Genomic DNA, 26,520 nt, shown 5'->3' on the forward strand with positions numbered 1-26,520 from the left:
AAACTTTGACTTCCAGTATTCAAACTTTCACAATTAGGGACATACCCTCAATAGAGGGCTGTCACTTAAACATCAATAAGTAGCAAAATAAACACTGTTAAATGGATTTTTAAGAAGACAACAGTTCTATATCATGACAGTAAATAAAATCATGAGGTTTTTAACCAGATTCTCTACTTGATCACAATTATTTAGGTTTTTATATACATGTTCAAACATGAATGAAGTTTTAACTAGTGGACAACCAGACCAAGTATAAAAACCTGACAAGATTGTCAACATTTTTCAATTGAAGAACTTTTTAATGAGTTTCTAATAATTGCCTCTACCATGTTAAGCAGTCACCTTAGGAGTTTTTATAATCAAATAAGCAATTTTTAAGTAGTCAAATGAAAACACTAAAAATGGACCTTTTAATCACAACCCTCTATAATCTAGGAGGTATACAGGCCTTTACCACATAGTCAGGATCCTGATTAGAAATTATTTTGAGGTGTGAGATATTGGCTGATGATGCCCAATGTGTGGGGTGAAACATGTCCCAATTAGGATGTTAATAGTAAGATAAGTCCTAATATAAGAAATATTGTATTGTATTGTATTGAATAGGTGGATTTGTTTAATAAATATATGTGATATTTTATTTTTTATATGACATTCAATATGAATCAAAAATGAGATTTATTACTTGCAATAAATCTTTAAGCCGATTAAGAGTCACACTTCCAATTCATGGGCTTGTTGTAAGAATGTGCGTTTGCAGTAACAAACGGCAAGGGCCACTGCTGCGTACAGTCTGAACTCAACCATTGTTGAGCTTGTTAGTAAATATTTGTCATGGGGGAAGTTAACAGTTACACAGCTTCATTCAAGCTAAAAGTCATGAACACGCAGAAGAAGATGATAACAGAGCAGTGGGCCATGACTTTTCTGTCCACGAGAAACAAGTGAGGAATTGGAGAAAGCAGCAAGTGGCATTCATAGCCAAAAACAGGGCAAGTTCCTGGGTATTGAGGAAGAAGAGATACTGAAGAAGATGTTGAAAGTGATCTTCTTGAGCTGCGGTGCAAGCTTCACATCTTGTAATGAGATTTTGAAACACACTTTGCAGTTCAAGGTGCTTGATGGAATGCAGTGTTCCTAATTTCAATTTTTAATTCTTCTGCAATTCAAGGATTATTCCTGTAAACTTTTCCTTTGAGATTTCCCCATAGATGAAATTCATAGGTTCTTAAATCAGGTGCATGAGGGGGCCATAAGCCTTTACTGATGATCTGATAATCATTGAACACTTCCAGCAATCATCGCAAAGAGCTATGTGCCATATGAGTTGTTCCACCATCTTGCTGGAAATAGCCGTACCTTTTTTCTTCTTCAGTCACTTCAGCAAAAATATATTTCGAGAATGTTGTGAATATAATGATCAGAAGTAATTGTGTCCTGAAAATATATTGGTCCGATATTTCGTCGGACAGTAATAGCACACCATACACTCACTTTCACATTGTGCAGAGGTCTCGGCTGCAAAAATGCGTGGGTTCTCTGTCTCCCAGATCGTATTGTTCTGTGAACTGACATATTCACCCAAATGAAACCATGCTTTGTCACTCATGAAAAGAAGATTCAGATCCACGATACCATAATGGACACTATTCTAATGAATTGCAAAATTTTATTCTTGCAATGAAATCTGTAGGCTGTATGTTATGGACTGAATGAGTCCAGTAAGATTGTGAATGTAATAATTTTGTTGCATTACCTGCTGATGAACGTGAAATACCTGTTTCCTGAACTACTTTCCGAACCAACTTATGTGAACTGACTTGCAGTCTTGCCTGTATATCTTTTAAATTCTCTTGTGTGAGAGCTGTTCTCCTTCACTGTTTTTTCTTATTACTTACAGAACCAGTACTACGCCACTTGTGAACGAATCGATGCACATCATGTTCTGATGGTACTGTAGAACTGGGAAACTGTATACGGAATTTTCGAAGGCACCTTTTAATTGGTTTCTTCTTCTTGTGCAAATAAAACGTGATCAGGAATGTTCTTTGCACTGTAGTGAACTTAAACCATTGTGATAATAACCTTACAACACACCTTTAAAAGTCCAATTGTTACTAGCGAACTTAGCGACAGAGCTAAACATCCTGCTGCCTCAGCTGTCAATACTTCTTATCACGTCAGGCTTGGCACAAGCCATATGGCACCCGCTTGGGGATTTTAATCATACTACACATCAGTTTCAAGTTCTCATGAAATGAGTTTATAAATTTAAACATAGACAATCAACTCTATTGAAGCTTCTCAAGGATAAACTGGCATCTTCTTCTTAGCATCATCAACACAAGTGGGTTTTGACCAACAGTACTCGAGTTTACATTCAAGATTGTATTGTGAATGTTGAAAATTCTTATAGTCATACTTCACCAAAACACAACCAATCAAATGGGATGAATCTGGCATTCACCAAACATCATTATATCTAGTGTGACATCATTAGAAATAAATTTTTTTTAAGATTTCATACCTGTCGTGATGTAATCAAGACACAAACATTTTTCCTTTTAAGATTCAAACTCTTGTTCATTAAAATTCACCACATAGCTCAATGAGCAGATTACCTAATTTTAAGCACTAGTTTCATCATTATTTTGTATATATATGTTAAATGTTTTGCCAATCAATTTTTACTGAAGATGGTCAATGTTATGGTTGAAACTAGTCTCATACTGTGATGTATAAATAGACACACATAATAAACATGATTACTTGTTTCAAGTAACTGGACTGAACACAACAGGTTGGTTACAATTAATATTTCCATAGCATGTGTCTGCTCCTAGTCTGACGTCGTCATGTGTAACAATAGACCATTCAATTCCTTTATGACCTTCAGTGAACTTGTATTGAAACCATTCACTCTATGTTTCACACAATATTTACCATATTTAATTTGATGGTGACTGTACCATTCTCAGCCTGTTATAATGTTGTACTAGTCGAAAGCAGTACCGGTACTGGCAATTGCGCGGCATCTCTTTGTTATTATACTGTAAAAACACCTCTCTAAAATAGTTTTAATGGCTACAATATGTCCCTAGGTGTTTTCAAAATTTAATCTTAAAATTTTCCTCATAATAGCCGCACCCGCTATTTTGGGACCTTAAAATTGATATAAAAAGTGTGGCCGATACATGAGCAAATACATAATGATTCACATGTCATTGACCGTTGCATATAATAAACTTGTCCATACTTCCTGCAGCTACTACTGCTGCCATTGGTTGAAAAATAATGCAGAATGACATCGTTCCTAGAAATCAACACACACAGATTTTATTACCAACCATCACACAATACGAAATCCTAAACAGTGTGAGCCAATGGCTGACGCATAGCAGAGCCCCCACACTCTCTTTTTGCTGAATACTCCTCTCATGTTAGACTAATGATTTTTTGTTCAAAAAACTTGATACCACTACCTCCGCGCAAAGCCATAACAACAGAAAACATAGGAAAGTCAGGTATATTGTTGACATATATGTCCTGCCCAAACTATTGTTCTGGGGTTGTGCAGTTGGCAACAGTTTGGTGGATCAATGTGAGTGCTGCAGGTGGAGTAGCTAAGAAATAAACAAAATACAGTCATGCCACAGCTAGGTCTGCACTGCAAGTGGTGCGTGTAGGTATTAATCTTGCGTGGCCTATAGTAAATCTTTCCCCAATCTTTCCCCGTGGCTTAGTTGGTTAAAGTGCCTGTCTAATAAACAGGAGATCGAGGGTTCAAATCCCTCTGGTGCCTGGTTTACGGATTTTTATTCATGTCCAAGTACTTCAGTGCAATGGAATTGCTACTAAACCAGAAGATTTGACAGTTTTAGATGTATTGGTCAATACGTATGAGTAATAAAATATGCAGTTCTTCGTTACTGAATTGATAAGATTTCTGGGAATTGGTAAGATTTATGAGAATATACTAAAGACAATGGGTTGGGATATAGTACCATATCTGAAGTACTTGTTTGATTATTGTTTGGTCGGAGGAGCTATACCAGATGAATGGAGAGTTGCAATAGTAGCCCCTGTGTATAAAGGAAATGGTGATAGACATAAAGCTGAAAATTACAGGCCAGTCAGTTTGACATGCATTGTATGTAAGCTTTGGGAAGGCATTCTTTCTGATTATATTAGACATGTTTGTGAAATTAATAACTGGTTCAATAGAAGGCAGTTCAGTTTTAGGAAAGGTTATTCCACTGAAGCTCAACTTGTAGGATTCCAGCAAGATATAGCAGATATCTTGGATTCAGGAGGTCAAATGGACTGTATCGCGATTGACCTGTCTAAAGCATTTGATAGGGTGGATCATGGAAGACTACTGGCAAAAATGAGTGCAATTGTACTAGACAAAAGAGTGACTGAATGGGTTGCTATATTTCTAGAAAATAGATCGCAGAGTGTTAGAGTAGGTGAAGCTTTATCTGACCCTGTAATAATTAAGAGGGGAATTCCTCAAGGCAGTATTATTGGACCTTTATGTTTTCTTATATATATAAATGGTATGAGTAAAGAAGTGGAATCAGAGGTAAGGCTTTTTGCAGATGATGTTATTCTCTATGGAGTAATAAATAAGTTACAAGATTGTGAGCAACTGCAACGTGACCTCGAAAATGTTGTGAGATGGACAGCAGGCAATGGTATGTTGATAAACGGGGTTAAAAGTCAGGTTGTGAGTTTCACAAATAGGAAAAGTCTTCTCAGTTTTAATTACTGCGTTGATGGGGTGAAAGTTCCTTTTGGGGATCATTGTAAGTATCTAGGTGTTAATATAAGGGAAGATCGTCATTGGGGTAATAACATAAATGGGATTGTAAATAAAGGGTACAGATCTCTGCACATGGTTATGAGGGTGTTTAGGGGTTGTAGTAAGGCTGTAAAGGAGAGGGCATATAAGTCTCTGGTAAGACCCCAACTAGAGTATGGTTCCAGTGTGTGGGACCCTCACCAGGATTACCTGATTCAAGAACTGGAAAAAATCCAAAGAAAAGCAGCTCGATTTGTTCTGGGTGATTTCCGACAAAAGAGTAGCGTTACAAAAATGTTGCAAAGTTTGGGCTGGGAAGAATTGAGAGAAGTGGTATGTTCCGAGCTGTCAGCGGAAAGATGGCATGGGATGACATTAGTAGACGAATAATTTTGAGTGGCATTTATAAAAGTAGGAAAGATCACAATATGAAGATAAAGTTGGAATTCAAGAGGACAAACTGGGGCAAATATTCATTTATAGGAAGGAGATTTAGGGATTGGAATAACTTATCAAGGGAGATGTTCAATAAATTTCCATTTTCTTTGAAATCATTTAGGAAAAGGCTAGGAAAACAACAGATAGGGAATCTGCCACCTGGGCAACTGCCCTGAATGCAGAACAGTATTGATTGATTGATTGATTGATTTATTTATTGATTGATTGATTGATTGATTGGTTGGTTGGTTGATTGATTGATTGATTGATTGATTGATTGATTGATTGATTGATTGATTGATTGATTGATTCATTCATTCATTCATTCATTCATTCATTCTTACATAATTATGACATAGCTTCGAACCTGCTGTGTGATAGGTATGATAACGAAAGGTTAATTGTCACTAATCACATTCATCGGCTGTTAGATTTGAAGCTCATGAATGAGGGGTCTCTAGGGGTCTTCGTAGCAGACCTCATTAATGAATATTATATTTTCACAACAATTGTACTCTAAATAAACTTTCAGCATATTGGGTCATGTTCAGTACATACAGTATGTACTGAATGGATGTTAAGTTGAAAACTAAAACATCCAACCAGACACCAGTAGGATCTGAACCCACAACCTTCTGATTTCATGTGCTGTGCTCTAGCCAGTTGAGCTATGGTGGCCTAGGTCATATATGTTCTGTTGAAAAGGATCTAAGATACAAATCCAGCACTACCGTCATCACAATTGTAGAATACACACAAATCGCCTACTGTAGGCCAATTCATTGAATATTGAATTTTCATGATTACATTGTACCAAAAAATAAACTTTCTGTGTATTAGGTCATGTTCGGTATATCCAGTATGTACAGAAGAGATGTTAAGTACAGAACAAAAATGACCAACCGGACACCAGTGGGATCCGAATCCACAACTTTCCAGTTTTACATCAGATGCTCTTGCTAGTTGAGCTATGGTGTGGCCTAGATCATATTTGTTCTTTTGGAGAGGTTCTAAGCTACAGGTCATAGCCATCACAGTTACTGTTGTCACACTGTATAGTTGTGCAAATTGCCCGCTGTGGGCCGATTCAATGAATATTGAATTGTCATGACCACATTGTACTCAAAATAAACTTTCAACGTATTAGGTCCTCAGATTCAGAGTGCAAGCTTATGCCATGTCCTCTGACATCTCAAAAATTTGTAGACAGATCCATGTCAACTCCCAAGATTATAACTTACAACGTCTTTGACATGCCTCAACTGGTGAACCCTTAAATGTTACTATCAGTTAACCACAGTTACATAAGAAACTGCCCTAGCATCCCAGCTAGCCAGTGAGGCAGAGTTTACTCATCTCTAGCATCTAAGGTGATAATCCATGACATGTATGTTGATGATGACCTTATCACAGGTACAGACAACCTTTAAGAAGCTCAAGAATTACAGGCTGCTGTTACCCACATTCTTGAAAGTGTGGATTTCCATAACACAAGTGGTGCATTAATGATGAAATGTTACTCCACAACATTCCTGAGGACAAGCATGAATCTCAGCTTCCTTACAAGGCTGAGAATTCTGATAGTATCATGACGTTAAGATTACTTTGGTATTCTTGACATGACTCATTCCAGTATGAGATTAATATGAAATCTCATGGCTTCCCCAAAAGCAGTTGTTTCATCTATTTATGATCCATTTAGCCTGTTAGCTCCTACAATGATCTATAGTAAGTTATTCATGCAGCAACTATGGTTGAACAATTAACTTGAGATGAATCATGACCATCTGAATTTCAGATGGAATGGCAAGACATTTATGATCATCTTCCACATCTTAATAACATTCTGTTCTCCAGTTTGTGAAAATCAAGAGTAGCATCACCATCAAATTCCATGGTTCTCTGATGAGTCACAATGTGGGTTTGGTGTTTGTCTCTATCTTCCTTGCAAAAAAGAAGCTGGGGAGAAATCTCTTCACATCTACTCTGTATCAAATCGAGAGTTGCCCCAGTGAAACAAGTATCAATCCCAAGGTTGGAGCCATAAGGTGCACAGTCACTGGCTAGGTTGACAAAGAAGTTAATTCCTACCTTGCATCTAACAACTGATATCGTCCATTTACGGAGAGACTCCATGGTTGTCTTAGCTTGGTTAGCCAAAATACCTACAAAACATTGCAAATAGGGTATCAGAAATTCAGACTTATATACCTCAGAATGCAATTGGCACCAAGTACCATCTGCAGACAACCCTACTCTGCTGATGTATTGTCGTGAAGAATAAGTCTCATGGAATTAACTCCTCACCATGGTGGCATGGTCCATCGTGGCTTACCAAGGAACCTGGTAAATGGCCAATGATAACTGTTACCACAGTGCCTAAGAAGACCACTGTTGAGCAGTGAGAGCAAGCTAATTCCTTAGTAATCACTCAGTCTACTGATGAAATTGCTATCAAATTTTCTTCAGTTATCAAACTGCAAGAGTAGCATGTTTCATCCACAATGCCAACAAGCTTGATGACAAGAAGTCTCGACTGCTTACATTAGATGAAACTTAAAAGCTTTTCAGTCTGTTGAACACACAAGTTTAATATAAAATATAACACCATAACATACCTGTAAATAATACACACTATTAAATAAAGAATGGCATGTTTCATTCTACAATAACATCCTCAAATTCTATTACATCACTTAAATCATGTTTGTATATATGTACAATTTTATATACATTGCATAAACTTGTCACCTCAGTCTGGATATGCTGACCTAATATAAGAATGACATCTCAGTCCGAGCTACCTTTCTCAACATGTCAGTCCTTAATTTGTCCAGTTTCTGTTTTTTGAATTTTGGACCTCAGGAACTTCAACTCAGATGCCAGTAACCGTGATGAGTTCTTCTTTATGAAGGCGCTTGTTTTGATACCATGGATTAAGATCAATATGAGGTATTGTTTGAACATCACCAGCTTTTCTCTTTTTTGGTGTTACTGGTAAAATTGATAGCTCTTCTGCACTCTATTCACTACCTCCCTTGTTACTAGTGTGTCTCAAGAATTTACACTGCCGAGGTATGCAAAGTTTTCCACACTTTCCAGTGGATGGTTTCTAGCATGACGTTTGCTGGTCATACCTCTCTGTTTATTGCCATCACTACTGTTTTGGCTTTGCTTATTTTGAGATTGAATTCTTAGAACTCGACCTTCCATTCATAGAGTCTCAACTGTACTTGTTCCTCAGTTTCTCTCCAGATCATGACAGCATCAGTGAAATCCATTGCTTTAAGTTCACCAGAGGATTTTTTGATGTTCCTCATTACGTCATCGATAATGGTGATAAACAATAATGGGGATAGTGCAGTGCCATGCTGGATTCCACTTTCAGTCTGGAACCAGGATGAATGACTATCACCAAAAGTGCACAGAGCTGGTAGAGTGCTCATCCAGCATCTGAACTTTCCTCGCCAGTCCCCCTGGCACATTCATCTATCTCACGCATTCCCATGTTTTCTCTTTTACATTGCTGTCATATACCTTCTCAATATCTAGCAAAACCATGAACAGATCTTTGCTTTTCTCCCAATATTTCTCCATTAACATACGAACAATGAAGATTAGGTCCATTGTGGCCTATTAAGCCAGAAGCCATGCTGTATTTTTCTAACTGTGGCTCTAAGATGATTAACAATCTGCTCTGCAAGATCTTCTTGAGAAAAGCCCATGAGAAAGGAGAAGTATTCCCCAGTAGTTGGAGTATTTTTGGCTATTTTGGATAAAGACACCTTTGCTCTAATCAGCAGGTAACTCATCGTCCTTCAACAATGCAATGCGCAGCACCCTGTGTAGTTATTGTAAACCCTGGAATCTTGCTGCTTTAATCATATTGGTGTTGACATCAATGATTCATGGGATTTACCTAATGGCATCTTTTGTTTACATTATAAGTCATAATCTTGGGAGTTGAAATGAACCAGTCTGTACATTTTTGAGATGTCAGTGATCATGACATAAGCACTGTCTGTGCACCCTGAATGGTCTAATGAAAAGCACTCAGGAAGAAATGATACAGAAATCCCACATGCCTGCGTTCTGATGGAGTTCGCGTCAATAGAAACTTCACTATCAGGCTATAGTCTACAGTGCTGGGAGTCCAATAAATGCAACTGGTGGTAGCAGCGAGGCATTTTGTAAGGTGAGTATCCTTGAAAATTGGTCAGATATGTGGTAGTATGAAGACAGCAGGGGAATGGACTGACATTTCTTATTTTATTGTGTTCAAAATTATTTTTGAGATTTTATTCTATTTGGACTTTTGGACTTGGAAGAACTGTTTCAGTCTCATAAATTTGGATCTTTCCAGATAATTTTAAATTCTGTTTTAGAAAATCTTATTTATGGATTGTATCAAAATTATAATTTTTTCCGTGAATTTTATATTTTCATTTTTGTCAAAATTTGTGAAACGTACTATACTATATGTGCAGTTCTGGAAGTGTGTTTCCTCTTGCATAAACCAAGACTTTTACCAAACATTTATTATCATTGTGTCAGCAAGAAAGAAGAGACTTTTGATTGGAGGAAATAAAGAGTAAATATAATTGGTGAATGTGAAAGTCAAAGGTGAATTCTGTATTCTGACTGGTTCTCTTTGGTGGTTGCACCATTTCCTATTTCTTGGTCTTAGCCTGCTTCTTTGATTGGAGTGAGGTAGGATCTGTGTCCTTTATCTGACCACCTTCGTTCGTTCTTTGGTCCCTTGGTGAGAAACCCGGTCTCAGGGTAAGCATTGTTTCTACGTTTATTTCGGTTTTTAACTTAAAGGTGATAATGTATCTTTTTCTTATGCAGGAGTTTACTCTCAAGTTTCACGCTCACTGCTAAATTTGTTGAAATGACTTAGCATTTGTTCAGAGGATATATAATTTTTATTAACTTTGCATAATGTTGTAATTATCCCTCAGGTTTGCCTCCTGGTATTTAAATCAATCAATCAATCAATCAATCAATCAATCAATCAATCAATCAATCAATCAATCAATCAATCAATCAATCAATCAATAAATAAATCAATCAATCAATCAATCCTGATCTGCATTTAGGGCAGTCACCCATGTGGCAGATTCCTTATCTGTTGTTTTCCTAGCCTTTTCTTAAATGATTTCAAAGAAATTGGGAATTTATTGAACACCTCCCTTGGTAAGTTACTCCAATCCCTAACTCCCCTTCCTATAAATGAATATTTGCCGACAGCACGGAACATACCACTTAATAATACCAATATAAATGATCCGTTATTGGATATTATAAATTGGGAATCAACATCCATATCATCTGATGGCCAGGCAGGCATCAATTTTTGACAAATTTTTTGGTTTCCCTATGGGAATCAACATCTATATCATCTGATGGCCAGGAAGGCATCAATTTTTGGTAATGAGACAAAGTCTCTCATAGTGCTTTGGCACTGCCAGTGGCTCCAAGTAACCTATGTAGTGGCCTCCAGAGTATGCACTAGCCATGCGTCTTGGTGGGTGTGCTATTTACCAACTGATGAGCCCAAATTAGCACACTGGGGCCAAATGCTGGTAACCGGGAATGAGTTGGCTTGGAAAATTTGTAATGTCCAATAACGGACCATTTAATATTGGTATTATAAATTTACTCATTCGGGACAAATATTTCAGTTTTCCTATGGGAATCAACATCTATATCAACATACCACTTAGTCGAACAGCTCGTGTCCTTTCTCCAAAATTTTCCCAACCCAAGCTTTGCAACATTTTTGTAACACTACTCTTTTGTCGGAAATCACCCCGAACAAATCGAGCTGCTTTTCTTTGGATTTTTCCCAGTTCTTGAATCAAGTAATCCTGACGAGGTTCTCATACACTGGAACCATGCTCTATTTGGGGTCTTACCAGAGACTTATATGCCCTCTCCTTTACAGCCTTACTACAACCCCTAAACACCCTCATAACCATGTGCCAAGATCTGTACGCTTTATTTACAATCCCATTTACGTGAGTACCCCGATCTTTCCTTATATTAACACCTAGGTACTTACAATGATCCCCATAAGGACCTTTCACCCCATTAATGCAGTAATTAAAACTGAGAGGATTTTTCCATTTGTGAAACTCACAACCTGACTTTTAAACCTGTATATCACCATACCATTGCCTGTTGTCCATCTCATAACATTATCGAGGTCATTTTGAAGTTGCTCACAATCTTGTAACTTATTTATTACTCTGTACAGAATAACATCATCCACAGAAAGCCTTATCTCTGATTCCACATAAAGGTCCAATAATACTGCCTTGAGGAATTCCTCTCTTAATTATTACAGGGTCGAATTCTCTGAGATCTATTTTCTAGAAATATAGCAACCAATTCAGTCACTCTTTCGTCTGGTCCAGTTGCACTCATTTTTACCAGTAATCTCCCATGATCCACCTATCAAATGCTTTAGACAGGTCAATTGTGATACAGTCCATTTGACCTCCTGAATCCAAGATATCTGCTATATCTTACTGGAATCCTACAAGTTGAGCTTCAGTGGAATAACCTTTCCTAAACCCTAACTACCTTCTATCAAACCAGTTATTAATTTTGCAAACATGTCTAATATAATCAGAAAGAATGCTTCCCCAAAGCTTACACACATTGCATGTCAAACTGACCGGCCTGTAATTTTCAGCTTTATCTATCACTGTTTCCTTTATACATAGGGGCTACTATAGCCACTCTCCATTCATTTGGTAAAGTTCTTTCATGCAAACAATAATCATATAAGTACTTCAGATATGGCACTATATCCCAACTCATTGTCTTTAGTATATCCCCCGAAACCTTGTCAATTCCAGCTGCTTTTCTAGTTTTCAACTTTTGTATCTTACTGTAAATGTTGTTATCATAAGTAAATTTTAACCCATTGCCATGCAAATACTTTCCTTGAAAAATGTACCTTGGAATGCAATTACTTTTTCTACATTTTGTTACAGGTGCTAAAATGGTCACAAAAGCATACTGCATCAAACTAACATTTTGGGTTAGAGTTTAACTTACTACAGTTAACTGAAGTCTTCTAAGGTATGGTACATTTTGAGACATCTGTCCACGTGGAGGGCAACTTTGCATTTGTTGCACTCGAAGCAAGATTCCTTCCAGATTTCATGCTCAAAGCAGATTTTACATCTCCTTAATGAGGCTGATATACTTGCTGTAGGAGCAATCTTTTCAGGAAAGTGACCCCAGTGACTTCCCTATAGTCTCATTGCTGTGTTGTCTTGAGATGGACGTCCTCTAGTGGCATAATCAGGAAGGGTGACATCTTCCAGGATGTCCTGCAACGTTGACTCGGAATGATGAGAAGCTCATTCATTTTCTCCTCGTGCTCAGCATGTCATTTATGTAGCTAGAATTCAACAATGTCACATCCAGTAAGTAGAAGTACTATTTCTTGTACCCTTTTACATAGGCCTACCTACACATGTGAGGGTAAGATGCTAAGCACTGGTCATGCTAACCTTTCCTGAATTGTATTCCACTACATTGTTTGGCTTTAGTTCCTTTTTACCTTGGCCATACTTCTTTTCAACCTCTATGAAGTGTGATTTAGCATGTACTGTTGACATCACGTGCACAGGCTTCTTGTTGATCCATTTTATAGCTAAGATACCATTGGAAGAGGCGAATGTGAGTTCGCCTTTCTTAAAACATGTGGACTTGAAGGTAGGTAGGATGAACTTTCTGCTTGGTCGCACTGTTCCAATTGCTTAGTGTCCCTCTCCAACAATAGCCTAGAATAATGTCGGAGAACTATACCAGTTGTCCATGTATATTGTTCTCCAAGCACTAAGTAATTCTTCACAGAGTTCAAGCACTACCTTTTCGGTTGTTAGCAGCTGGATTCCATCACCTGGCCCACCCACATCCTGGTATTCCCTTCCTGTATAAATCTTGAAGTGCTAACAATATGCACTCTTAGGCTCACATACTTTGTAGATTTTCAGTCCAAATTGTGCCCTTTTTGAAGGATTGTACTGGACGTAACAAGGAACTGACTCACAATGTCATATTCTGGAGCATTATCACCCTGATGCCTCCTGACTATAGTATTTAGCTCCCCAACAACTGCATACGCCTTTCGGAATATTACTGGCCAAACTCCAGTTCCAATTGTTCGATGTGGTGAGGTTATGTACGAGATATCTTCACCCTCACTATCACTTTCACGAGTGGTGTCACAGTTCTCAGAAGTGCTATCACTACTAAAACTACTATCAGATAATTCTGAGTCCTCTTCATCACCACTATGGAGAAGAAATTGCAGAATACTTTCCTCTTCCTCCTCACAGTGTTTACACGACATCTTGCTCTGTAACATTCATTTCACAAACAGGATGACCAAATTCAAAAGCAAAATATACATTGATAAAATGGCCTTCGTATAATAACATTGGTATGTAAACACGCTATCACTGTCTAGGAATGTAATTCTAAAGTACATCACAATTGAAAGAAATTGATAATCAGGCAGACGTACTTCTGACTTGAGTACATGGTGACGGTTGTACCCTTCATTGCATGTTAATGAATACAGAACTCTTGATGGCTGTACCCATCACTGTGGCAGAATGGGTTAATACCATTGTAGTATTAGTCACCTCCTCTATCTGGACATTATCCTTATAACCAACAGTCTTTATATACTGCTAACTGAATACTTTTGCCTTTTGAAGATCCTCACATACACACTCCCCTTGCTCATTAATGATTCCTGGAATGTCCTTCTTGGAACCTGTTTCTGCCTTAAAGTACCTATACATACCCTTCCATTTTTCACTAAAATTTGTATGACTGCCAATTATGCTTGCCATCATGTTATCCTTGGCTGACTTCTTTGCTAGATTCAATTTCCTAGTAAGTTCCTTCAGTTTCTCCTTACTTCCATTTCTAATTCTATTTCTTTCCAGTCTACACCTCCTTCTTAGTCTGTTTATTTCTGTGTTATAATAAAGTGGGTCCTTACCATTCCTTACCACATTTAAAGGTACAAACCTCTTTTCACATTCCTCAACAATTGCTTTAAACCCATCCCAGAGTCTGTTTACATTTTTTATTTACCGTTTTTCACCGATCATAGTTACTTTTTAAAATCTCCCCCATGCCTGCTTTAACAGCCAGATGGTACTGCCTAATAGTCCTATTTTTAAGATCTTCCTTCCTATCACATTTATTTTTAACTATGACAAAAACCTCTCCGTGATCACTAATACCATCTCAATTTCTCTATAGAGCTCATCTGGTTTTACCAGCACTATGTCTAGAATATTCTTCCCGCTATTTGATTCCATCACTTTCTGAATCAGCTGTCCTTCCCATATTAACTTATCTGCCATTTGTTGGTCATGCTTCCTGTCATTCGCATTACCTTCCCAATTGACATTTGGCAAATTGAGATCTCCCGCTACTATCACATTCCTTTCCCTATCGTTTCCTACATAATTCTGAAACAGTGTCAGTGCTACCCTTTCCTGGTCTGTACACTCCAAAGATATCAAGCTGCCTATTATCTTTAGAAATGGGCCTTACACTTAGAATTTCATGTCTGTCATTTTTAACTTCTCTGTGTCTCCTTGCATAAGTACGGAAAATCTCTGCACGTTATCTGAAGAGTTTTAGATAGTGATACAAGTTTACTGTACTTCTGTGTTTGGTTTTAATTCTGTATGTGTGTAGAATGGGACTAGCCCTTATTTTAGTCGACATCTATCATCGGATTAGTGTTTCTATAGATTCAAATTCAGTTATTAAATTTCTTTTGACGAAAGGCGCATGTCTGCGAGCATGCTTAAGTACCCTTTAATTTCCCTTTATAAAGGTGTTTCAATTTTGAGTTTCTAATTTGTTTCCTTGTTTAAAAAAAATAAATGTTGTAATCCTAGGGCAATTACCCTCTCTGCTTTCTTTCATAGCAAAAGGCTACCTTCTGTTACTTCTCAGGGTTCCATGCCGCTTTCCACATCCATTCTGTAGTTGTCATGTTTCCTAACCTGTTTGTTTTTGTGCTGCGATGCTTTTGTTGGATCTAAGTTTTTACTAAGCTTTACATTTCTTTCATTATTATTATTATTATTATTATTATTATTATTATTATTATTATTATTATTATTATTATTATTATTATTATTATTATTATTATTATTATTATTATTATTATTATTATTATTATTATTATTATTATTATTATTATTATTATTATTATTATTATTATTATTATTATTATTATTATTATTATTATTATTATTATTATTATTATTATTATTATTATTATTATTATTATTATTATTATTATTATTATTATTATTATTATTATTATTATTATTATTATTATTATTATTATTATTATTATTATTATTATTATTATTATTATTATTATTATTATTATTATTATTATTATTATTATTATTATTATTATTATTATTATTATTATTATTATTATTATTATTATTATTATTGCATAGTTGTGATACATGTTTTTAAAGATATTTAAGAAAATAAAGATATTTTCAAAATATTTGGGGAAGGGGAGAAAAAGAAGTACAAAGGAGACTGGACATTTGGAATGAAAATCTGAAGGAGTTTGGAATGGTAATTAGTAAAAAGAAAACTGTATTCATGCACTGTGGAAAAGAGAAAAAAGAGAAGCCAGGTGAACATAGACGGAGAACGGTTAGAGATTATAGAACAGTCTACATATCTGTGTAGCATTATTAATGGAAGTAATGAAATAAACACTGAAATTAATAACAGACTAAGTAAAGGTACAACATTTTATCATCAAGTCAGAGAGCTTTTATGGGATGACAAAGTGCCCAAGAGAATGAAATTTACATTATATGAACAGTATTTCATACCAATTGTAACATATGGACTAGAAACGCTGGTAACTAATAAGAGACAAGATAGTAAGATCGAAGCAGCAGAAATAAACTTTTTAAGAACATCTGTTAAAAAGACAAGAAGAGATAGAATTCAAAATATTAAAATCAGAGAAGAGCTAAATATAGAACCATTAGTACAGAAGATATAGAAAGACTGAGATGGTCTGGACATGTAAAAAGAATGCAAAAGGAACGGGTAGCAAGAGGGAATTGGAAAGAGAAGTTAAGGGAAAGAGACCAGTTGGAAGACCAAGAATGTAGATGGATCAGATTTGGAAGGACATTAGAGAAGCTGGATTGGATGTGGCAGAAGTAATGTAGCAGGAAAAGTGGAAGGACAGAAAGGAGTGGAGGAGGCTTGTTAATCACACTTGGGTGACTGGAGTGGGACATTGATGATGATGACGATGATGATGATGATGATGATGATGATGATGATGATGATGATGATGATGATGATATGACCATAGAATTAATTGGACATACTTTTTTTATTAAATCATTATGTTACTAGATTTTTACCCCACGAAAAGTCCTCTACATAGCAACATTACTTCCAACCAGATAGCTTATCAACTCCTAATACCCATTTTCACACCAGGCAAATGCTGGGGCTGTACCTTAATTAAGGCCATGGCCGCTTCCTTCCAATTCCTAGGCCTTTCCTATCCCATTATCGCCATAAGACATATCTGTGTCGGTGCTACGTTAAGCAAATAGCAGAACTCCTAATCAAAACAGATAAGCAAAAAAGTCCACCACAACTTCAAAGAAATATCGAACAAGAAACATCCAGTCTGTCCAATCCCTTCTCTATGAACGAACTGGAAAACGCCATAAAAATGAGCAAAACTGGCAAGGCAGCTGGTCTAGATGACATGCGTATGGAGCAGATACAACACTTTGGGAATGCTACCAAACAATGGATCCTACATCTTTTCAATAATTGTTTGGAACGATGTCCAATCCCTAAAATCTGGAGGAAGACTAAGGTTGTTGCAATCCTGAAACCTGGTAAGCAGCCTACAGATCCAAAGAATTTTAGACCAATATCACTCCTGTGCCATCTATATCTTACTATGGATTTCAGGCTCACAGCGATTAATGCCACACTGTTGCAGAACTGACGTTTCTTTGTTGAATTCCAAGGACAGCGGAGTAGATGGAGAATACAGAAGAACCGTCTCCCACAAGGCAGTGTCATAGCACCAATGCTATTTGACATATATACCAACGATCAACCTCTTCCACCTCACACAAAGAGCTTCCTGTACGCAGATGACCTGGCCCTGGTAACTCAGAGTAAAAACTTCGAGCAAGTGGAACACTAATTTTTTTTGCTAATTGCTTTACGTCGCACCGACACAGATAGGTCTTATGGCGACGATGGGACAGGAAAGGGCTAGGAGTGGGAAGGAAGCGGCCGTGGCCTTAATTAAGGTACAGCCCCAGCATTTGCCTGGTGTGAAAATGGGAAACCACGGAAAACCATCTTCAGGGCTGCCGACAGTGGGGTTCGAACCTACTATCTCCCAAATACTGGATACTGGCCGCACTTAAGCGACTGCAGCTATCGAGGTCGGTGCAAGTGGAACAAAACCTTACTGCTGCTTTGAAGATGTTCTCAGATTATTATGAGGAAAATCACCTCAAGCCAAACCCATCGAAAACTAATGTGTGCGCCTTTCATTTAAAGAACAAGGAAGCCCTACGAAAGCTCCATGTGAATTGGAAAGGAATGGAGCTGGAACACAGCAATACTCCAGTTTACCTTGGTGTTACCCTGGATCGTTCGCTGACCTTCACCACATACTGCACCAAACTCGAGGCAAAAGTTTCATCACAAAACGGCCTATTGCGTAAGGTAACTGGTTCTGGATGGGGTGTGCCCATCCCGAGACAATAAGGACAACTGCTCTAGCACTCTGCTACTCTGCTGCTGAATCTGTGGCTTGGTTCTAAAAGGGCCAATGTCATTTTTTATCGAAATTGAGATATTAACTGATACAAACGCATTTTATCTTGGCTCGCAACATGTTAAAAGGGCCAATGTCTCTGTTAAGTACTAAACGAACAGTTAACGTTTAATTAAATAAGCCCTTGCCGATAATGTTAGATTACCAATAAAGATTAGAGAACTGGCAATTTTTAAAGAATGCAATAGAAAAAATTAGCGTTTAATAAGGTGACTTCCACAAAGAAAGTATAAAGTTATTTAAAGTTAGTTGTTGAAAAAAATCATTGGAAAACTATAACCAAAACTTCAAATGCTCACAGCTCAAAAAACAGGTTTTTTGACATTGGCCCTTTTAGAACCAAGCCACAGGAATATGCTAGTCCTGTGCGGTACAAATCAGCTCACACAAAGAAAGTCGACATTGCCTTGAATGAAACCTGCAGGCTAATCACCAACCCCACACAGAAGTTGTATTCACTTGCAAGTATAGCCCCACCTGATATCAGACATGAGGTGGCCGCTAATATCAAGAGACAAAAGGTTTGCAGCATCTCAGCCCATCCCCTTCATGAACATCAGACACTACCAGCTCGACTGAAGTCCAGGAAGAGTTTTCTACAGTCTTCTGCTCCACTTGATTCTGAGCCAAGAAAGGCCAGGGTTAAGCAAAGGTACCCAGATCATCCGGAACATGTTGAAATTGAAGAAAAGTTGCAACCAGGTCACGAAGAGGGATGGTGTATATGGAAGTCGTTAAACAGACTGCGGACCGGCGTTACAAGGTCTAAGGACAATCTTATGAAATGGGGCATCGTGCATGATGGGGACTCATTGTGCGACTGTGGAGAGGAACAGACTTCTAGGCATCTCTTGGACTGTCGTCTATGCCTAGATTCAAGTACAGGGTTGGAATTGGCACTGGCTGGAAACAATGCCATCAATGTAGCCAAATACTGGTCACAACTTGTGTAAATAATGTATATATAGTGCAGATATTTTCTATAATACTTGCTTTCTCCTTTTTGATTTTTATGTATGTTCTTCCATTTGTTATACTTCATATGCAAATTTTTCAAGTGCTTCCTTCATAACTACATATGATTAATTTGCTCATGTACATTTTTCATATTCAGTACATATATTCAGTATCTCTTTCTTGTATTTATTTGTACCTCTGATACAAATAAAAATAAATTTAATAAAACTAGATTTTTGACCTATATATTACATGTGGTATGTTGTCTGACATGCCACAGAAAGAAGTCTTGTTCATGTGTCATCTGGTGGCACCATCTCTGCACTAGACGCTTGGTAAACAGGTCAAACATTATCAGAATAAATTATAATACTTTTTTCTTTTTTTCTTTTTTACTGGCAAAGTAGACACTCAAATTCATGTCAAAAATTATAAAATGCATAAAATTGGTAGCTTTTCTACCAGTACAGTACTATGAATTTTCAGCAGTCAAGTAGAGTTTTCTTAATTGCACTGGTCTTACTCTTGACTGCCTGACATCCCACTGAAACTGTAGCCTCAGAAATTACAATGAACATATCCAAACAATTCCACTGTAGGGTGAATTCCTATAGCTCCTATAAAGTTCTGATGACATCTCTGGATTCTGTTTTTAAATTTGACACTTTGTGCTTAATCCAGAGTGATTTGCATTACATTTTGCACCAAATTCAAGGGACTGTGGTAATTTTCCATGAAAGGCTTGCCTAACAGAGGATTGTTTAAGACAGATTTTACTGTACCTCTTAGGTACAAGTATTATTTTCATTTTTGAATCTACATTGCAAGTCCTAATTTCTATTGTTGATGTATAGGAGCGTCAGTTACGTCAGATTGAAGGTGAAGTGAAAAGCATGCAGTGTGAGCTTGTCCAGGTACAGCGGGAAAGACAGCAGCTGGAGCAGCAGCGCAAACTTCTCAAATGTTCTCAGCCTCCTGCTGCTGCACCTGCTGGTCCTCCATGTCCACCTTGCTGCCCCAGGGTAAGTTACTGCCATCACTGTGTCCTCCACTTTAACCAGTTTAAAATTAATTCTGCCATTAAGCATTTCTGTATCTTGCTCAAAGTCTTAAAATTTTCATGAAAATCTGCTTGCACTATATGACATGACCTGCAATGGTGCAGTAGAAATAGTATATTCTCTAGGAAAATATGTGAACATGTTATAAGCATCCTACTTAAATGTTTCTCCTCTTCACTAACCCTTGTCAAGTGGATTAAGATTTTGCTTGTGAGCATAATTAATTTTAGCAAAATTTCTTTCAATGTTAACACCCATAAACATTCCAAAAATGTAAGTAGTTAAGTATAAATAAATCATTCGTACCTAATTTTATCAGAACAGATTGCAGGTATCCATTTATTTTTGAAGAAATAAATCCTCAACTGTCTATTTTAGTGCAAAAATGGTAAGACATACCACAGAGTCTTGACTAAATATCACAAAACACTACATTTATTACACATAAAAACAAAAACAAAACCCATGGTGCAACAACCCTGAAGAGCCATGGCCTAACAAGTGACTGCTCCTAAGCCCAAAGGTCTGCAGAGTATGAGGTATTAAGTGGTTGGCAGAACGTATCCTCTCAGCTTTTATTCTTAGCTTTCTACACTGAAGCAACCATCTCTCTTGCATATGGCTCCTCAATTGTAATCATGTAGGCTGAGCAGATACCAAACCAACCCTTAGAGCCAGGTAAAAATCCCTGACCTTGCTGGGAATCAAACCTTCTTTGAATTGTCCAATGGCCGCATACAAAAAAGGTATGATATACGTCGTTAATATCATCATAGTATATGCATGCCGCGTCACTCGCTCTGGGGCTTCTGGGTAAGAGGCAGGCATGCTGTCCCTACACCAGGGGCTGGCTTCCATTAGTATTAGGTCTATCAAAAACTTGTAAGTAATAAATACTGTCTTTCTTTCCCTGTTCTCTCTTTTTTTTTTCTATTCAGATATTTCAGCTTTTTAAAAATCCAGAAACATAAGGAGAGAGGACAGAGATCACTGAGTAAACACTTTGATTTGAGCAGATTAATTTTCTCTTACATTTAGTGATTGTATAATAATAATAATAATAATAATAATAATAATAATAATAATAATAATAATAATAATAATAATAATAATAATTTTTTTTTTCCGAGGGATTGTGGAAAATCTTCAAAAAGACACTTGTGAAGGGTCCGCACTCCACAAGTGTGTGGGATTCTTACCCACTAAAAACCACACACCCTTTTCCCACGATGTGAGTCATCACCCCGGAACCGCTCTCGCATTACTTCAGGGTGATATCGTGCTTTGTCTTTCAGACGTCTTCTTTCTTCATTTCTCCTTTACGAACGTTCGTATGCTTCCAAATCCTTCTTCTTCTGACGAAGGATGTCCTCCACGTGTACTGCCACGCGATCCCAGGATTCCTGGTTTCGCAGCATCACCGAAATAACATTATCTGTTGTCAATTCTCCTACTTCAGTTTCCACACATCTTCTTTGAATTGTCCAATGGCCGCATACAAAAAAGGTATGATATACGTCGTTAATATCATCATAGTATATGCATGCCGCGTCACTCGCTCTGCCCACTTTATGCAGGAATTTCCGGAAATATCCATGTCCTGTTAGAAGCTGCGTGAGGTAGTAATTTACTTCACCATGGGCCCTTTCAACCCAGATATCCAAGCATGGTATCAGTCGCTTGGTCCATTTGCCTCAAGGGTCACTTTCCCATCTGAGTTGCCATCGCCTCATCAGTTGACTGAAGGCGCGCTTCTTTGCACATTTCTTTCCCAGCTCTCCTTTGGTACGCCAGATTTCATGCCGCTCCAATGCGAGTAGATCTATTGGGGCTATTGCTGCCACCGTGAGGATTGCCGATTCGGAAACAGTGCGGTATGCACATGCAATACGTAAAGCCGCTCTCCATTGTACGGCAGCTTCTCCGATACCAAGCAAATCTCAAGGATTCAGCCCAGATTTCAGAACCATATAGAAGCACTGACTGAACCGTCGACATGAGAAGACGCCGTTTACTGGATTTCGGACCTTTAATATTTCCCATTAGTCTGCTAAGTGCAGTCATGTATTTTACTGCCTTGTTTGTCACTCTCTGAATATGAGTCCAGAATGTGAGCTTGGAGTCAAGTGTCACTCCTAGATATTTTGTGCTCGCAGATGTTTCTATCACTAACTCTCCAACTGTCATTGGTACAAGAGTTTCGATCCTTTTCCTCGTCAGAAGAACTATCTCCATTTTATGTCCGGCTAATGTTAGACTGTGGCTCATCATCCATTCTTTTATGCGCCGCATCACCTGGTTCAGTTTAATTTGAGCCATTTCACCATTACGAGCTACTATCAAGGCAGCCACATCATCAGCGTAGCCCACAAGTTTCATGACCTCTGGCATCTCCACACGTAACAAGCCATCATACATTATGTTCCAAAGATCTGGACCAAGGATCGATCCCTGCGCTGCACCAGCCGTCAGACGCTTTGTCTTTTCTCCATCTTCCGTATCATACAACAGAGTGCGATCTTTGAAGTAATCTCTCATTATGCACATAAGATATTGTGGTAGCTTGAAAGTTTCTTCAAGATCTACCAACATGTCGCTCCATCTTGCTGAATTGAAGGCATTCTTCACATCCAGGGTCACAAGAAGTGTCAATTTACGGGAATGATGGTTGCCCGTTTGTGCCCTTTCTGCTGTATTCACCACCTCCCACACTGCATCTAGCGTTGAGTGTCCTCTCCGAAATCCATGTTGGCAAACAGATAGATCCCCTGCTAGTTGAACTGCTGAGAGGATTCTGGGCTGCAGAAGTTTCTCCAGGCCTTTTCCAGCTGTGTCCAGCATACATAAAGGTCTATAACCACCAAGTTTTCCTTTGCTGATCAGAACCAAACGAGCCATTTTCCGTCGGGGACTAAAAACACCCGTTTGCAGGCAATGATTGTACATATTCAGCAACAGTTCTGGGCATAGTTCTGCTATTATCTTTAGCACTTCTGCAGGTATACCATCTGGTCCTGGAGTTTTCTTGTTTCTAAGAGAGCTAATAGCTCTATTCAGCTCTTCTACAGTAAAGAGGGGTATATCATCCAGTTCTTTCTTGTCGTCACAGTCAATCCTCTCTGGATGGTCTGGGAATAGTGTATCCACAATTTGTTTAATTGTTTGCGGATCCGCACTCGGGGTTGAAAATGTCCCGAGTTTCTTCATGACAATCTTATAACCTTGTCCCCATGGATCATCTTCTACTTCTTTAGCCAGTGCCCACCATTTATCGGCTTTACTTTTTCTGATTGCATTACGGAGTTCCTTCTTTGCTGACTTGTACTCCGCTGTGACTGAGGTATTCTCTTGACTGCCTCTCATCCTCTGAGCCCTGCGTCGAAGTCGCAGACAATTCTTTCTCAGTTCAGCAATCTCTTCGGTCCGCCAGTACGCTGGGCGCTTGCTGTTTCGCGGTCTCCTTCGGGACATTGAGGCGTTGCATGCTTGATGGATTAGCTGCATAGTGAGTTCAACACATATACTAGCTGCTTCTTTCCCTCTACGAGCAAAACATTTTTCAGTTATGTTGTCCATTCCATTCCGAATTACACCAATGAACTTTTCCTTGTCAATACCGGCTATGTTCCACCGTGCTGACCTGCGCAAGATGTTTCTTTCTTGTGGAGATTCTTGGAGCAGTCGAAAGATGATATATTGATGATCGCTCCCTGTGTAGTTCTCGATCACTTTCCATTCGCAAATCTTAGGCGTAATATCCTCTGATGACCGAGCTCGATAGCTGCAGTCGCTTAAGTGCGGCCAGTATCCAGTAATCGGGAGATAGTGGGTTCGAATCCCACTGTCGGCAGCTCTGAAGATGGTTTTCCGTGGTTTCCCATTTTCACACCAGGCAAATGCTGGGGCTGTACCTTAATTAAGGCCACGGCCGCTTCCTTCCCATTCCTAGGCCTGTCCTATCCCATCATCGCCATAAGACCTATCTGTGTCGGTGCGATGTAAAGCAAGTAGCAAAAAAAAAAAAATATCCTCTGATGAGAAGGTTACATCCGGTATTGTTCCCTGACATCCTGGCCGTTGAAATGTTGGCACATTTCCAATGTTGTTGACCACCAAACCTGTTCTGGCTACCATCTCCATTATACGACGTCCTCTGGAGTCTGTTTGTGGCATGCCCCATTCCAACGCTTGAGCATTTACGTCACCAGCGACCGCTAGTTTGTTTTCCATTCTGCGTATTACGTCCTCAAGACCATCAAGTTTCATCTGAAAGTTGGAAACAGATTCATTTGGTGTAAAATAACAGCTTGCAATAGTGATTCCCCCAGTCTGTACCCAAACAAAACCGTCATCGCATCCATGCTGTGTTACTGGGACTTTTCCTGGATCTGGTATCTAAATTGCAGCTGTTCCGAGGTTATCCACAAACCACCCTCGATGGCCTCTCTCTTGATATGATTCGCTAATAATAACGATGTCTACTTCCATCTCGTAAATCAGCTGTGTCATAAGATCGTTAGCTGTTTGACTCCTGTGCATATTTGCTTGAAGTATTCGCATCATTTTCTATGATTTTTTGCCTTTTCCAGAGCTTCACGAAATATTGCGCATGCTCCCGATCCAGGAATATGCTTTCGTTCAGCTTCATTGACACCCTTGTCTGAACAAAGCATGCATCGTGGATTGTTCTTTATGCAGTCTACTGCCTTGTGGCCAGATTCTCCACACTTAAAACAGAGCTTGCTTCTGTCGGGGCCTGTGCAGTTCCTTGCCAGATGTCCATATGATAGGCATCGGAAGCAGCGAGGTAACATAGTTCTAGCTCGTACTCTGCAGTATAGCCATCCTACCTTGATTCTTCCTGCTTCCAGTAGTTTCTGAGCGTCCTCGTCTTTGGTTTCGAAGATGGCAAGTTTCTGTCCCCAGCTGTTTGGTTTCGAGACCGATATTTTCAATTCTCCATGGGGGTTGCCGGAATCTCGTCTTACAGCTTCCTCCACGTCTGCGGCGGTAGTGACACCATCCATGTCTCGAATCTCCAGTGTAGTTCGGGGTATTAAAGCCTTTACATCGCCATCTCGTCCGAGGGCATCTCTCAGAGAATTACTGAATACCTCCCTATTTTCCATCTTAGTTGTTTTGTTAAATTCAAGAAGAACAGCTCCCGCTCTTGTTTTACGGATAGATCGAATGCCTGCTCCACTGTCTTCCGGCTTCACCCTGTCCCTGATATCCTTCAAAACATCAGCAAAAGTCTTACCGTTCATTTTTTGATGATTACGGCTTCTGAACGACTCCTAGATTTAGAATGAGGTCGTTTCCCACTTTCGCTAAGCACTGTACTTTCAGGATTATTACTGGCCTGTTTCGTTGGGATATCTTCTTGCTTCCTATCCCCACTCTTCTTCTTTCTCTTCTTCTTAGACAGAAACGTTTCCTATTTTCCTTGATCTTCCTCCGAGTCATATGCCACTGGCGATGTGTTGGACAATTCCTTATTCTCTGTGGTAGTTGGTCTCTGCTCTAGTTCTTCTGCAGATTTCTTCCACGACATCCTGCATGTTGCTCCAGCCTCTAAAGCTTCTTCCAGCTTCATGAGGCCATTCTTTATTTCCGTTTTTAGGTTTTTGAGAGGAATAGCCATTATCTTCTTCAACAGTGATCTTGCAGTCTCAAGATGCACCTCTTCTTTGTATTGATTCTCCATTATCTGCCGACTGATATCATCAGTCAGATTTAGGTCAATACTCCTACCATTTCGGCCATTGTGGATACTTTCCCTTGATACACCAGGGAGCTCCACCGTATCACGCAGAATGTCTGCTTCTGCCATCATGCCAATATGAGAGTCTGGTTGGCCGTGTGTTAAGTCAAGGAGATGAAGTTGTGGGTGGGCGCTGGGAGCGCTTACACTAGAAAACGATCGTCTATCTACCGCAGTGTACCTTCTACGTGATTTTGATCTTTGACAAGATGGCTGCTCACAACAGGATTATTTCAACGCAAACATTTCAATATTTCACTTAATATTCTGTCGTTCTAGTTGTAATCAAACACATCTACCATGAAATGGGGCTTAAAATAACCAAACAAGCTCGTTTAGGTAAGTGCCTTCACAATGTAAACCCGCTTTCTTGAGCTATTTTGTAGCTGCGAAGTTCACGCGTCTTTTCATGTCCAACAATCCCAATAATAATAATAATAATAATAATAATAATAATAATAATAATAATAGGAAAATATGGTGGAATGAAATATGTGAAGAAGCTTTAGCAGAGAGGGCTAAAACATGGAAAAAATGGAAATGCTCAAAGAAAATTGAAGATTTT

At 38.6% G+C, this 26,520-nt stretch overlaps 1 protein-coding gene across 1 annotated transcript in view; it reads left to right on the top strand.

The window, feature by feature from the left end:
• LOC136876423 (outer dense fiber protein 2) overlaps window positions 1–26,520 on the top strand; it is a 456,680-nt gene that overhangs the window by 166,391 nt on the left and 263,769 nt on the right. Inside the window, exon 6 of the mRNA XM_068228338.1 lies at window positions 19,985–20,152. Within this exon, the coding sequence (XP_068084439.1) occupies window positions 19,985–20,152 (168 nt within the window). The remainder of the gene's footprint in view (window positions 1–19,984; window positions 20,153–26,520) is intronic.

The sequence above is a fragment of the Anabrus simplex genome, chromosome 1, assembly GCF_040414725.1.
Source record: "Anabrus simplex isolate iqAnaSimp1 chromosome 1, ASM4041472v1, whole genome shotgun sequence".
In the NCBI taxonomy this organism is placed as follows: domain Eukaryota; kingdom Metazoa; phylum Arthropoda; class Insecta; order Orthoptera; family Tettigoniidae; genus Anabrus; species Anabrus simplex.